At 48.9% G+C, this 15567-nt stretch overlaps 1 protein-coding gene across 2 annotated transcripts in view; it reads left to right on the forward strand.

The window, feature by feature from the left end:
- Window positions 1-15567, forward strand: part of TMEM98 (transmembrane protein 98) — a 119507-nt gene that overhangs the window by 95012 nt on the left and 8928 nt on the right. For both annotated transcript variants that reach the window (XM_073683297.1, XM_073683296.1), the window contains exon 6: window positions 15295-15354. In XM_073683297.1, the coding sequence (XP_073539398.1) occupies window positions 15295-15354 (60 nt within the window). The remainder of the gene's footprint in view (window positions 1-15294; window positions 15355-15567) is intronic.

Below are 15567 nucleotides of genomic sequence, written 5' to 3' on the forward strand. Positions count from 1 at the left end.
GGCCCGAGCAAACTGTAATGGGTCTGGGAGGCGGAACCTCTGGGCTACTATACAAGGGGGCGGTCCTTGTAAGGGAGCGGGTGGCGACCAGGCAGGCAGTCACAGCAGGTGACCGGGACAGTCTCTGGGTGTACGGGCAGGAGGTCACGGCAAGTGATCGGGGCAGTCTCTGGAAGAACGAGCTGGAGGTCACGGCAAGTGACCGGGGCAGTCTCTAGGTAAAGGGTAGGTACGACCTGTGATGGCTGAACCTCCAGGTAGGCTAGCAAGGCAGATGGAGGATGTGTGCTCCCAGGTGAGCAAGCGAGAGTCTCTGGAATAGCAGGTGGTCACAGCACGTGACGGCGGAGCCTCCAGGTAGGCAAGCAGGCAGGTAGCGGAGAAGCGCTCCCAGGTGAGCGGGCAAGAGTCTCTGGAATAGCTGGTGGTCACAGCACGTGACAGCGGAGCCTCCGGGCAGGCAAGCAGGCAGGTAGCGGAGAAGCGCTCCCAGGTGAGCGGGCAAGAGTCTGGAATAGCTGGTGGTCACAGCACGTGACAGCGGAGCCTCCGGGCAGGCAAGCAGGCAGGTAACGGAGAGGCGCTCCCAGGTGAGCGGGCAAGCTGGTCCATAGACAGACTGACCGGAGTTGTAAGGCAGACCGTCGGACCTCAGGCAAGCAGGCAGGTAGCTGATGTGCGCTCCCAGGTGAGCGGGCAAGTTGGTCCTTAGACAGACTGACCGGAGTTGTAAGGCAGACCGTCGGACCTCAGGCAGGCAGGCAGGTAACAGGAAATCAGGCAGGATTAGGACAGCAAGCTGGCAGGTAACTGGCAGGTAACTGGCAACGGGACCTGAGGGCTGAAGCAGAGTAGAACGGTGCAACAACATTGCTCGGGCACCTCCATTTTGGAGGAGGTGCCTTATATATGGTAAAGTCCTCCGGCCATTGGCCGGGGACTCCTTAGGACGGCGCGCGCGGCCCCTTTAAGAGGGAGGGAGAGCGCGCGCGCGCGCCCTAAGCACAGTGGCCGGGAAGGAGCGCGCGCTGCCAGCAGAGCGGGAGAGGGACGCCGGGCACGGAGCAGAGCGGTGAGGGGAACAGCGTCCCTGCCTAGCAGAGGGCAGGGACGCCGGCACTACAGGTTTAAATGTTTTGCATCTCCTATCATTAGCATTAAGAGATTGTGTTTTCTTAGTTTAAAGTGCTTGGAAGGGAAAGAAAATAGGCCATCTGAAGGTTTCTAATTAAGCTTAATTAGACCTAAATCTTGCAAAGTCTGGTTACTTTCGGTCCAGAATGGTTGTATGTTAGAACAGAACCAAAATATATGCAAAAGGGTACCTTTATGGGTGCCGCATCTCACGCACAAGTTAGATTCGGCTAGCCCTCGGTGATGTAAAAATTCTGGGGTCTTATACTAACGAGCTAAGATTTTGTAGGAGGTTTTCTGTAGAAGAATACACCAGGAAAAGCCAGGCAACTTAGAAAGAATGGACTTGACTGCCGAGTTAGTTAGGCTAATATTTAACTCTTTTTTCCCCAAGACATGAGGAAAGTCAGTTTATAAGGACTTAAGAGGGAGATCAAATATATTTCAGAGATTCCTTTAGGGAAGGGAAATTTTGAATGCAGGTCAAGCCATGACTATTTTCTACTTTGGGGGGGGAATAGTAGTTTATATTGTTTAAAAATACGAGTGACATGGATTTGTTGCCAAAAAAAAAAAAAATGACCAGGACGCTTTGTAACTTCTTCTGGCCAGGAATCTTTCATAAGAACTTTGTTAAATAAGAATTGGGAAATATTTTTGGGCAAGTAGGGCCATAAATTATATACATCTTCATATTTGGGTTCTAGGAAGTATGGGATAGTGCAAATGGGGGCTAAAAATGAAGGAGCGTTTGAGGGAGCTAATACTTTTTCCAAGGTCCTTTTAATACATAGGTAGTAGTAGTGATATTACAGTAGTGATTAGTGTTGAGCGATACCTTCCGATATCGGGAAATATCGGATCGGACCGATACCGAAAAAGTATCGGATATCGCCGATTCCGATACCGGAAACCAATGCAAGTCAATGGGACAGAAATATCGGAATGAAAATAAACCCTTTCTTTCCTTGTAGGTTAATTCTACATGAAGGAAAACAACTAAGAATAATGTAGAATGTATTGGGGGAGGTGGGGGAGACAATAAAGGCATAGAGGTTTAGCCCAATCAAATGGAATAGCAGGAATTAATATTTTTTTTAAGACGTTCTGAGTTACGGAAATATTGACTATGTTAAGTATTTTTATATTTTGTCAGATATTTATGTTTCACTACTTCCATGCTCTTCACCTTCTTTTTTACTTCTCCCACACTTTCTCCTTCATCATCCTCAGCATCAGCATCTTTTTCATCCACTTCTTCTTCACCTTCTTCATCTTCTTCTTCACCTTCTTCGTATTATTCTTTTTTTTTTACATTCTTCATATTCTACTTCTTCTTCATCTTCTTCATATTCTTCTTCTTCATCATATTCTTATTTGTGACAGGCATTCCTGTAGTTGTTATCTATAAAAGGTTGGACATTACACCTTTCGTTCTGCCCGTCACAAAAGATTTACAACAGGATTTGTCCGCGTTCAGTTTGGCCTGCAGCAGCAGGTCTTTTCCAGGGGCACCACGAGGAGGAACGGACTCATCCCCATACACTGCTTAGTCATCTTCTGCTTATAATTTAGATATTATCTTTTGCTCTGATTTTTAGTCTTATGCTTAATGTTCTTCCGCTTTTTGTTCTGCAGCTTCTTGTATTTCTGCTTCTTGGTTTTCTGTCTCTTGTTCTTCTGTATCTTGGTGCTTGTCTTCTCTTCTTTGTCCTCTTGGTCAACTTCTTCAGGGTCATCTTCTTGGTCTTCTTCGGGGTGGTCTTCAGGGTCGTTGTCTTCGGGGGTCCTCATCTTCGGGGTCCTCGTCTTCTTCGGGTTGGTCTTCTGGGTCCTCGTCTTCGGGGTCCTCGTCTTCTTCGGGGTGGTCTTCAGGGTCCTCGTCTTGTTCGGGGTGGTCTTCAGGGTCCTCGTCTTCTTCGGGGTGGTCTTCAGGGTCCTCGTCTTCTTCGGGGTGGTCTTCAGGGTCCTCGTCTTCAGGGTCGTTGTCTTCGGGGTCCTCGTCTTCTTAGGGTTGGTCTTCAGGGTCCTCGTCTTCAGGGTCCTCGAGATCCAGAGTGATTACCAAGAACCATTTCAAAAAGCTTGAACTTGGAAATGTAGCAGAAGGTACAAGAAAGCTGAGGAACTACCGAGGACCAGCTGACGGTACTGGAACCCGGATGGGTAGCAGAAGGTACAGGAGCCAATGGAACTGCCGAAGACCAGCTGACGGTACTGGAACTCGGTTACTAAGCAGGAGGTACCTGTGCCAGAAAGCACTACCAAGGACCAGCAGACGTTGGTGGAACTCTGATACCGAGAAGGAGGCACCTAATCCAAAGGCACTGCCGAGAACCAGCTGACGGTACTGGAACCCAGATGGGTAGCAGAAGGTACCCATGTAAAAAAAAGTTCAAGGCCGCGAGCCGGCCGCAGTTACCAAAACCCACAGTCCTACAGGGGATGCTTGTCCTATAGGCACTATGGAACCAGCCTTCATTGCCAGATCCCGCAGCCCACATAGGAGTCACCTAAACTGCAGGCACCATAGAGTCGGCTAACCCGACCGCAACACGACAGGACAACGCATTGGAGGCAAAGTGACGTTGACACTACCCGGAAACAGCTGGCGTGCTGGAACCAGGCTGGGCAGGAGGGAGTACCCGTGCCAAAGACACTGCCGAGAACCAGCTGACGGTACTGGAACCCGGATGGGTAGTAGAAGGTACAAGAGCCAATGGAACTGCCGAAGACCAGCTGACGGTACTGGAACTCGGTTACTAAGCAGGAGGTACCTGTGCCAGAAAGCACTACCAAGGACCAGCAGACGTTGGTGGAACTTGGATACCGAGAAGGAGGCACTTAATCCAAAGGCACTGCCGAGAACCAGCTGGCGGTACTGGAACCCGGATGGGTAGCAGAAGGTACAAGAGCCAATGGAACTGCCGAAGACCAGCTGACGGTACTGGAACTCGGTTACTAAGCAGGAGGTACCTGTGCCAGAAAGCACTACAAAGGACCAGCAGACGTTGGTGGAACTGGATACCGAGAAGGAGGCACTTAATCCAAAGGCACTGCCAAGAACCAGCTGACGGTACTGGAACCCGGATGGGTAGCAGAAGGTACCCATGTAAAAAAAAGTTCAAGGCCGCGAGCCGGCCGCAGTTACCAAAACCAACAGTCCTACAGGGGGTGCTTGTCCTATTGGCACTATGGAACCAGCCTTCATTGCCAGATCCCGCAGCCCACATAGGAGTCACCTAAACTGCAGGCACCATAGAGTCGGCTAACCCGACCGCAACACGACAGGACAACGCATTGGAGGCAAAGTGACGTTGACACTACCCGGAAACAGCTGGCGTGCTGGAACCAGGCTGGGCAGGAGGGAGTAACCATGCCAAAGTCACTGCCGAGAACCAGCTGACGGTACTGTAACCCGGATGGGTAGTAGAAGGTACAAGAGCAAATGGAACTACCGAGGACCAGCTGACGGTACTGGAACCCGGATGGGTAGCAGAAGGTACAAGAGCCAATGGAACTGCCGAAGACCAGCTGACGGTACTGGAACTTGGTTACTAAGCAGGAGGTACCTGTGCCAGAAAGCACTACCAAGGACCAGCAGACGTTGGTGGAACTTGGATACCGAGAAGGAGGCACCTAATCCAAAGGCACTGCCGAGAACCAGCTGACGGTACTGGAACCCGGATGGGTAGCAGAAGGTACCCATGTAAAAAAAAGTTCAAGGCCGCGAGCCGGCCGTAGTTACCAAAACCCACAGTCCTACAGGGGTGCTTGTCCTATTAGCACTATGGAACCAGCCTTCATTGCCTGATCCCGCAGCCCATATAGGAGTCACCTAAACTGCAGGCACCATAGAGTCGGCTAACCCGACCGCAACAAGACAGGACAACGCATTGGAGGCAAAGTGACGTTGACACTACCCGGAAACAGCTGGCGTGCTGGAACCAGGCTGGGCAGGAGGGAGTACCCGTGCCAAAGACACTGCCGAGAACCAGCTGACGGTACTGGAACCCGGATGGGTAGTAGAAGGTACAAGAGCAAATGGAACTACCGAGGACCAGCTGACGGTACTGGAACCCGGATGGGTAGCAGAAGGTACAAGAGCCAATGGAACTGCCGAAGACCAGCTGACGGTACTGGAACTCGGTTACTAAGCAGGAAGTACCTGTGCCAGAAAGCACTACCAAGGGCCAGCAGACGTTGGTGGAACTTGGATACTGAGAAGGAGGCACCTAATCCAAAGGCACTGCCGAGAACTAGCTGGCGGTACTGGAACCCGGATGGGTAGCAGAAGGTACCCATGTAAAAAAAAGTTCAAGGCCGCGAGCCGGCCGCAGTTACCAAAACCCACAGTCCTACAGGAGGTGCTTGTCCTATTGGCACTATGGAACGAGCCTTCATTGCCTGATCCCGCAGCCCACATAGGAGTCACCTAAACTGCAGGCACCATAGAGTCGGCTAACCCGACCGCAACACGACAGGACAACGCATTGGAGGCAAAGTGACGTTGACACTACCCGGAAACAGCTGGCGTGCTGGAACCAGGCTGGGCAGGAGGGAGTACCCGTGCCAAAGACACTGCCGAGAACCAGCTGACGGTACTGGAACCCGGATGGGTAGTAGAAGGTACAAGAGCCAATGGAACTGCCGAAGACCAGCTGACGGTACTGGAACTCTGTTACTAAGCAGGAGGTACCTGTGCCAGAAAGCACTACCAAGGACCAGCAGACGTTGGTGGAACTTGGATACCGAGAAGGAGGCACCTAATCCAAAGGCACTACCGAGAACCAGCTGACGGTACTGGAACCCGGATGGGTAGCAGAAGGTACCCATGTAAAAAAAAAGTTCAAGGCCGCGAGCCGGCCGCAGTTACCAAAACCCACAGTCCTACAGGGGGTGCTTGTCCTATTGGCACTATGGAACCAGCCTTCATTGCCTGATCCCGCAGCCCACATAGGAGTCACCTAAACTGCAGGCACCATAGAGTCGGCTAACCCGACCGCAACACGACAGGACAACGCATTGGAGGCAAAGTGACGTTGACACTACCCGGAAACAGCTGGCGTGCTGGAACCAGGCTGGGCAGGAGGGAGTACCGTGCCAAAGACACTGCCGAGAACCAGCTGACGGTACTGGAACCCGGATGGGTAGTAGAAGGTACAAGAGCAAATTGAACTACCGAGGACCAGCTGACGGTACTGGAACCCGGATGGGTAGCAGAAGGTACAAGAGCCAATGGAACTGCCGAAGACCAGCTGAAGGTACTGGAACTCGATTACTAAGCAGGAGGTACCTGTGCCAGAAAGCACTACCAAGAACCAGCAGACGTTGGTGGAACTTGGATACCGAGAAGGAGGCACCTAATCCAAAGACACTGCCGAGAACCAGTTGACGGTACTGGAACCCGGATGGGTAGTAGAAGGTACAAGAGCAAATGGAACTACCGAGAACCAGCTGGCGGTGCTGGAACCCAGGGTAAATACTAAAAACAGAGTGGAGCCAGAGGTGTAATTGGAGCAAGTTTTAAATCAGTAGTACAGTGGATGTGGACAAAGCAGGAGAAATTGCCGTCCGCACAGCAGGGGAACAGCTGACGTTACTGAACCCCAATGACACGGCAGCAAGTGTTGACTGTGCAGACGGCACTTCCGAGCGCCAACTGGCGGTGTTGGAGCTCAGGGATAATACTGAAAACAGAGGAGCCAGAGGTGTAATTGGAGCAACTTTAAAATCTGTAGTAGTGAGAATGTGGACAGAGCAGGAGAAATTGCCGTCTGCACAGCAGGGGAACAGCTGACGTTACTGAACCCCAATGACACGGCAGCAAGTGTTGACTGTGCAGACGGCACTTCCGAGCGCCAACTGGCGGTGTTGGAGCTCAGGGATAATACTGAAAACAGAGGAGCCAGAGGTGTAATTGGAGCAACTTTAAAATCTGTAGTAGTGAGAATGTGGACAGAGCAGGAGAAATTGCCGTCCGCACAGCAGGGGAACAGCTGACGTTACTGAACCCCAATGACATGGCAGCAAGTGTTGACTGTGCAGATGGCACTTCCGAGCGCCAACTGGCGGTGTTGGAGCTCAGGGATAATACTGAAAACAGAGGAGCCAGAGGTGTAATTGGAGCAACTTTAAAATCTGTAGTAGTGAGAATGTGGACAGAGCAGGAGAAATTGCCATCCGCACAGCAGGGGAACAGCTGACATTACTGAACCCCAATGACACGGCAGCAAGTGTTGACTGTGCAGACGGCACTTCCGAGCGCCAACTGGCGGTGTTGGAGCTCAGGGATAATACTGAAAACAGAGGAGCCAGAGGTGTAATTGGAGCAACTTTAAAATCTGTAGTAGTGAGAATGTGGACAGAGCAGGAGAAATTGCCGTCCGCACAGCAGGGGAACAGCTGACGTTACCGAACCCCAATAACATGGCAGCAAGTGTTGACTGTGCAGACGGCACTTCCGAGCACCAACTGGCGGTGTTGGAGCTCAGGGATAATACTGAAAACAGAGGAGCCAGAGGTGTATTTGGAGGAGGTTTTAAATCAGTAGTACAGTGGATGTGGACAGAGCAGGAGAAAGTGCCGTCCGCACAGCAGGGGAACAGCTGACGTTACTGAACCCCAATAACACGGCAGCAAGTGTTTACTGTGCAGACGGCACTTCCGAGCACCAACTGGCGGTGTTGGAGCTCAGGGATAATACTGAAAACAGAGGAGCCAGAGGTGTAATTGGAGCAACTTTAAAATCTGTAGTAGTGAGAATGTGGACAGAGCAGGAGAAATTGCCGTCCGCACAGCAGGGGAACAGCTGACGTTACTGAACCCCAATAACATGGCAGCAAGTGTTGACTGTGCAGACGGCACTTCCGAGCGCCAACTGGCAGTGTTGGAGCTCAGGGATAATACTGAAAACAGAGGAGCCAGAGGTGTAATTGGAGCAACTTTAAAATCTGTAGTAGTGAGAATGTGGACAGAGCAGGAGAAATTGCCGTCCGCACAGCCGGGGAACAGCTGACGTTACTGAACCCCAATGACACGGCAGCAAGTGTTGACTGTGCAGACGGCACTTCCGAGCGCCAACTGGCGGTGTTGGAGCTCAGGGATTACAGTTCAGGTGGTAGAAACATGAACAGAACAGGAGACATGGATACTTTTGCCAACAATTATTTATTCTGGAAGAGGACTGGCAAATTCATGAGAGATCCAGGCCTTGTTCATTTTGAGAAAAGTAAGCCGGTCAACGTTATCGGAGGATAGTCGCATGCGACAGTCTGTTAGTACACCACCTGCGGCACTAAAGACGCGTTCCAATAATACACTAGCAGCAGGGCAAGCTAGCACCTCCAATGCATACTGACTTAGCTCTGGCCATGTATCTAGCTTACAGACCCAAAACTTGAAGGGAGAAGAGCCGTCTGGGAGTACACTAAGAGGGCAAGACATGTAGTCTGTCACCATCTGACGGAAACGTTGCCTCCTGCTGACTGGAGCCGTCTGTGATGGTGTAGACATTTGTGGCGGCGGGGACACAAAACTTTGCCACATTTCGGCCATACTGGTCTTGCCTTGTGCTGAGGCGCTGCTTCTGCTCCCTCTTTGTGCAGAGCTTCCTCCACTGCCTCGACACACTGAGCTGCTTTGTAAAGCACTAGCAGCACTGCTCTCGGTTGGAATGGAGAACATGATGGAATGCACCAGTGCGTCTTGGTACTCCCGCATTTTACGCTCCCGGTTCAACGGTGTTATGAGGCTTTGTAAGTTGTCCCGGTAGCGAGGATCTAGGAGGGTGGACACCCAATAATCAGCCGTGTTGAGAATGTGGGCGATGCGGCGGTCGTTTCTCAGGCACTGCAGCATGAAATCAACCATGTGCTGCAGACTGCCAACTGGCCAAGAAACGCTGTCCCCTGCTTGAGGCGTGATCTCTGCCTGCTCTGCATCACCCCACCCTCGCTCTAGATACTGACTACTAGAGCATTGTGTACCTCCCTCCTCTGGACAGATGTCTTCCTCATCCATTGACTCCTCCTCATCCTCCTCACAAAGTGTCCCCTGCCTAGGCCTTTGTGAGGAACCACGTTGCGCAGACTGTAGAGAAGCAGATGGCATTTGTGACTCCTCATCCTCCACCTCTTCCAAAACCTCGTCCCTTAGTGCTTGCAGTGTTTTTTCAAGCAGGCAAATAAGGGGGATAGTCATGCTGACTAGTGCATCATCTGCACTCGCCATCCGCGTGGAATAATCGAAGGCACGCAAAACGTGGCAAATGTCCTTCATAGAGGCCCACTCAGTGGTGGTGAAGTGTGAACGGCGCGCACTGCGACTTGTTTGCGCCTGCTGCAGCTGGTACTCCATTACTGCTGCCTGCTGCTCACACAACCTCTCCAACATATGTAACGTTGAATTCCACCTGGTGGGTAGGTCACATATGATGCGATGTTCCGGAAGACGTAATCGGCGCTGCAGAGCTGCAATGCGTGATCTTGCATTGTTGGAACGCCGCAAGTGAGCGCACTCTATGCGGACCTTGTGAAGCAGTGCATCAAGATCCGGATAGTCCCTCAAAAAACTCTGCACGACCAAGTTGAGCACATGTGCCAGACATGGGATGTGAGTGAGGTTGCCTAGGCCCAGAGCTGCCACCAGATTTTGGCCATTGTCACACACTACCATGCCTGGCTGGAGATTCGCTGGCACAAACCACACGTCGCTCTGCTGCTTGATGGCATTTCAGAGCTCCTGCGCTGTGTGGCTTCGATTCCCCAAAGAAATTAATTTTAATATGGCCTGTTGACGTTTGGCCACGGCTGTGCTCATATTGGTCACCATAACAGGTAACCGTTCACGGGTCGATGTGGAGGTAGACCGTGACGGCTCCTGCAGCGCTGATTCAGAGGAACTGGAGTATGAGGAGGAGTCAATGTGTACAGACTGGATTCCTGCAATCCTTGGAGTTGGCAGAACACGCACAGCGCCACTCTCAAGATCTGTACCCGGCTCCACAACATTTACCCAATGGGCAGTGAGGGAAAGGTATCGTCACTGTCCATGCTTACTGGTCCACGCATCGGTGGTCAGGTGGACCTTGCTACTGATGGCGTTTTGTAGCGCATGTTTAATTTTTCCCTCCACATGATGTTGCAGGGCAGGGACGGCTTGCCTGCTGAAATAAAATCGGCTGGGCACGTTGTATTGTGGGACTGCCAATGCCATAAAGTTACGGAATGTGTCAGTCTCCACCAACCTGAATGATAGCATTTCAAGGGCCAGTAGTTTAGCAATGCCAGCATTCAGAGCCTGTGCTCGGGGGTGGTTTGCCGAGTATGGGCGCCTTTTCTCCCATGCCTGTGCTAACGATGGCTGTAGACTGGCCTGGGAGTGTGAGGATGACTGGGAAAGTGGTGCTGTGGGTGGAATTACACTGTGTCTCTGTACAACAGTGCCAGAGATTCTTCCATGGCGATCCTGTGAGGAAGCCGAACCAGCTGTGTGTGAGCTGGAGGAAGAGGCTACAACACGAGCTGAAGAGGTGGTAGGTGGCGCTGTAGGTTGGCCTAGGTCTTCAGTGTGTTTTTGTAACTCCACCACGTGCTTGGTCCGCACATGTTTCCACATATTTGTGGCATTGAGGTTGCTGACACTTTTCCCTCTTTTCACCTTCTGATTACACCGCTTGCATTTGACAAAGCAAATGTCATCTGCAACTGTGTCAAAAAAGGACCAGGCACTGCAAGTCTTGGGAGCGCCCGCTTTGGATTTTGGAAGAGTCATGCTCCTAATGGGTGCCGAAGTGGAGGCTACAGGCAACCAAGTCTGCCCCCTCCCTCTCCCTCCTTTTTGGGCTGTTCGGGGAATCTCTTCCTCAGAGCTGCTCCCACCACCTTCCTGTCCCTCACGCCATGATGGGTCAAGGACCTCATCATCTACACCACCCTCTTCAAACAACTGCTTCTCCTGGGTAGTCTCGACAGCACAGTACGCACCAGAAACTGGCACCTGAGTCTCATCATCAGATGCGTACTGAGGTGTGCTGCTGACCATAGGCACTGGCCCACCCGCCTCTTCAGATTCAGAGAGACAAAACGGTTGCGCATCACTGCATACTACCTCTTCTTCAAATTCTCGAATTCTGCTTGGCTGGCCCCCTCTTTCCAAGCCAAGAGATTCAGAGAACAGAAGTAGAGATGGCTCCTGTCCAGGGCTCTCTGACTGCCTGGGCAATTTGGCAGGTGGTGAAGAGACAGATGGGTGCTCTTCAGTGCTCAGGACCTGAGAGGATCTGGAACTAATTGAAGTCGATGCGTTAGCTGCCATCCATCCGACAACGGCTTCAATTTGGTCCTCCCGCAGCAGTGGGGTACGGCTAGCTCCTACAAAGCTGCGCATAAAGGACTGTTCCCTGGTAAAACTGGGGGATGCTGAGTCACTGGTGCCCGCAGCAGGCACAGAATCCCCACGTCCTCTCCCTGCAGAAACTCCACGCCCACGCCCACATGCCTTACTCCCTGCCTTCTTCATCTTGGTAGACTGATAAAGATAGGCAGAAAAGTACTAAGGGCTTAGTGTGCTTATTCCTGAACAGCTGCTAACAGGTATAAGAAACACTAATTTTATAAAGTGTGGACTAGACTTTAATATGAGCTAATGTGGCCTACACAACTGTAAAGTGGAGTGTTTGGTGAACTTTATTTAGGTTTTTTTTGTCACAAAAAGACACTGGATGTGCCTAAAGATGTAATAACGATTGTAATAGCTACAAAAAGTTTGTGATACTATGTAGGAAGGTAACCTACAATGCAATAGATGAGGCTGCAAAAAATAGGCTAATACTAATCTGGCTGGGGCTGCAGGGCCCAATGCTGCAGAAAGGCTCCTCTAACTACTCCTATATAGTGTGTTTGGAACCAATTTAGCTGAATAAGGATGGAACCACCACACTAATAGGAGAAATCAGGAAAAATTATGAATTGGCAAAAAAGGACAATGTATGAGGCAGTGACACACACTGAGTGCACTACAACCAGACGTGGTTGAAGCACACACTACAGGGTGAGCTGCACTCACACACCAGACCTTGCAGACAGCGGTGAACAGTACAGATGCAGAGCACTGTGCACTAGCGCTGCAAGACCAAAAAAATTTCTCTATCTACTCCTATATAGTGTGTTTGGAACCAATTTAGCTGAATACGGATGGAACCACCACACTAACAGGAAAAATTATGAATTGGCAAAAAAGGACAATGTATGAGGCAGTGACACACACTGAGTGCACTACAACCAGACGTGGTTGAAGCACACACTACAGGGTGAGCTGCACTCACACACCAGACCTTGCAGACAGCGGTGAACAGTACAGATGCAGAGCACTGTACACTAGCGCTGCAAGACCAAAAAAATTTCTCTATCTACTCCTATATAGTGTGTTTGGAACAAATTTAGCTGAATACGGATGGAACCACCACACTAATAGGAGATATCAGGAAAAATTATGAATTGGCAAAAAAGGACAATGTATGAGGCAGTGACACACACTGAGTGCACTATAACAAGACGTGGCTGAAGCACACACTACAGGGTGAGCTGCACTCACACACAGAGACCTTGCAGACAGCGGTGAACAGCAGAGAACTGTGCACTAGCACTGCAAGGCACAGCGATTTATAAAGTAGCTTGGGTAAAGCAGAATAGACCAAATAGGTAGCTAAAACTGTCCCTCAGAACAACAGCATCCTATCCCTAACTGAATTCACAGCAGAGTGAGCTCAAAATGGCGGCGGCGGCTTTTATAGTGCATCATGACATCATTTCAGCAGCCAATCACAGCCATGCCATTAGTTAAGATGCCTACATGCCTAACAGGATGTGCCCACACTTCTTAGGATCCTCATTGGCTGAATAAAATGAAAATGGCTCATTGCATTATGGGAACTTCCGATTCCAGTATACGATATTGCAAAAGTATCGGAATTAAGTATCGGAATTCCAATACCGCGAATATCGGCCGATACCCGATATTTCAGTATCGGAATGCTCAACACTAGTAGTGATTAATACTCACCAATATCAGTTGGAGGAAGAGAGTTGGTCCAGATGTATTGATGAGCATGTTTACCAAGTAGGAGCAGCTCTATATCTAAGCTGTTATGTTTTAAGGAATTAGCAAGTTTTAGCCATTTATTTAGGTGAATTGCTTTGTAATAGGTGTGGATGTCTGGGAGACCTAGGCCTTTTGATGATCTGGGTTGGGTGAGGAGTTTATATGGTAATCTTGCTTTTTTAAACAATAAGTTGTTGAATTGTCAAGAAAAAGGAGTTAGGTAGCATATTCATTGTGTATATATATTATATTTTTAGAAGAATATAAGATTTCATTACATTTTTTCCTACCCAACCAAGACAAGAAGTGTAAATCATAGGATGTTAGGAGGGATTTGATGGTGTCAGAGGTGGGAAATTACTTTGGGTCATCAGTAATTCTGATTCCTAAATATTTGATATGTTTTGAGGGCCATTTAAATGGCAAATGTTTCTGTAGACTTATGATGTCATATTTGGGGGCAGAGATGTTGAGGGCTTCAGATTTGTCTAGATTGATTTTAAAGTTGGAGAGTACACCAAACTGTTCAAAGATTGCCATGAGCTTGGGAAGGATCTACTAGGGTTTGAGAGTAAGAGAAGAAGATCATCTGCAAAGGCTACATCTTTTTGTTCTGTGTATTCAATTCTGAGACCATGACTATAAGGGTCTTATCTGATTTTTTTTGTATTAACGTTTCAATAACTAGTATAAAAAGCAAGGGAGAAAGAGGAAAACCCTGGCAAGTTCCATTCTGAATGTTGAAGGTCTGTGAGGAGGAGAAATTCACCCTTATTCTTGCTGAAGGTTGAGAACATAATGGTAGAATACTGTCTACAAATGCAGGTGGGAAAGCAAATCTTTCCAAAGTGCCAGCCATAAAGTGCCAGCTAATTCTATTGAATGCTCTTTCAGGGTCAGTTGAAAGGAGTGTCAAGGGCAGTCCTCTTTTACAAGTCATATGCTATTGAGTGCAAAACCCTGGCAGAATTGTATTTTCCTTCTCTTCCTTTAATGAAACCAGCTTGATCGGGGTGGATTATATGGAGTAGGACAATACTAATTCTTATAACTAAGAGTTTTGCCCATAGTTTCATGTCGGTATTTAGCAGGGAGATTCGGCGATAGCAGCTGCAAAGTATTGCCGTCTTTAGGTATAATTGAGACGAAGGTCTCTAGAGACTGTCCACTGGAGATTTCCTCAACTCATACTTGCTGTCTTTTAAGGCAGAGTTTTCAGCAGGCTCCTTATCATCACAAGCAGGATTATAATGAGAGATGACACCTCAATGCACAGCTGATGACACAGGATCCACAAATACCAATAAGCGATATCACAGCTATCACAATGACATTTGCACACACTGAATAGATGCTTCAATACAAAAGGTAGGGTCAGCATCTGTTCATTGTGACTAATGTATATGTGTTATTCACTGAAACAACAGGAACATTGGCTCCGATTCATCAAATCTTTTACACCAAAAAAGTGGCAAAGTTTTGCCACTTTTGACGTTTTGTTGTGGGGTAGGATGGGGGCATGACGGCATAGCTCATCTAATTCATGACAAATTGTGGCGTTCTGTATGAAGGCATATGCCACTCTTCACATTCTCCAGATTCATGAAGAGGCATGCACTTCTTCATGAATTACAAGCATCTGACTCAACCACAAACCTCATCAAGACCAGCCAGAAAATCACTGATCTTGATGAAATGGTGCCTTAGAGTCTAAAAAAGCCCCAGTGTGAAAATTGCAACATTTCTATTTTTTATTTTTAATATACGGGTAGATTGTGATATGGAAAAAGAAAAATAAATATTTTAAATTGGAAAAAAACAAAACAAAAAAAACCCTGAGTTAAACATTAGGTAATTTCCTGACGATGGCTTCCCTTTAATTTGATGGTGTTTCAAGCAGAAATAACCTCAACACTATTTTGGTTCTATGCAGGAGTAATACATTTAGATCTGAGAGCCGGATTAGATTCCATCATCAGGTCAGGAATTCTCCGTAAGGTAAGAATATGGATGATCAATCATAATCTGTTATTTAATGCGTTTTTTTTCTATATTTAGAGTTGATGATGTGGTTCGTTCTATGTATCCTCCTCTGGACCCGAAACTGCTTGATGCAAGGTATGCGTGTTCTGGTGTTTAAAGGGATTGTCACCCATAACCAGTGCCACATGTCCACAGGTTATATGAGGTTTTGCAGCTCAGTCCAATTTACTTCAATAAAGCTTAGCTGTAGTAATGAGCGAGCGTGCTTGCCGCTGTTCAATACTTGATCGAGAATCGGGGTGCTCGGGTACATTCTTTACTTAAATGAGTACCGCGGGTGCTCGAGCG

Source organism: Phyllobates terribilis, unplaced genomic scaffold (assembly GCF_046119375.1).
Source record: "Phyllobates terribilis strain yellow unplaced genomic scaffold, ASM4611937v1 Scaffold_5__5_contigs__length_657084704, whole genome shotgun sequence".
Lineage (NCBI taxonomy): Eukaryota > Metazoa > Chordata > Amphibia > Anura > Dendrobatidae > Phyllobates > Phyllobates terribilis.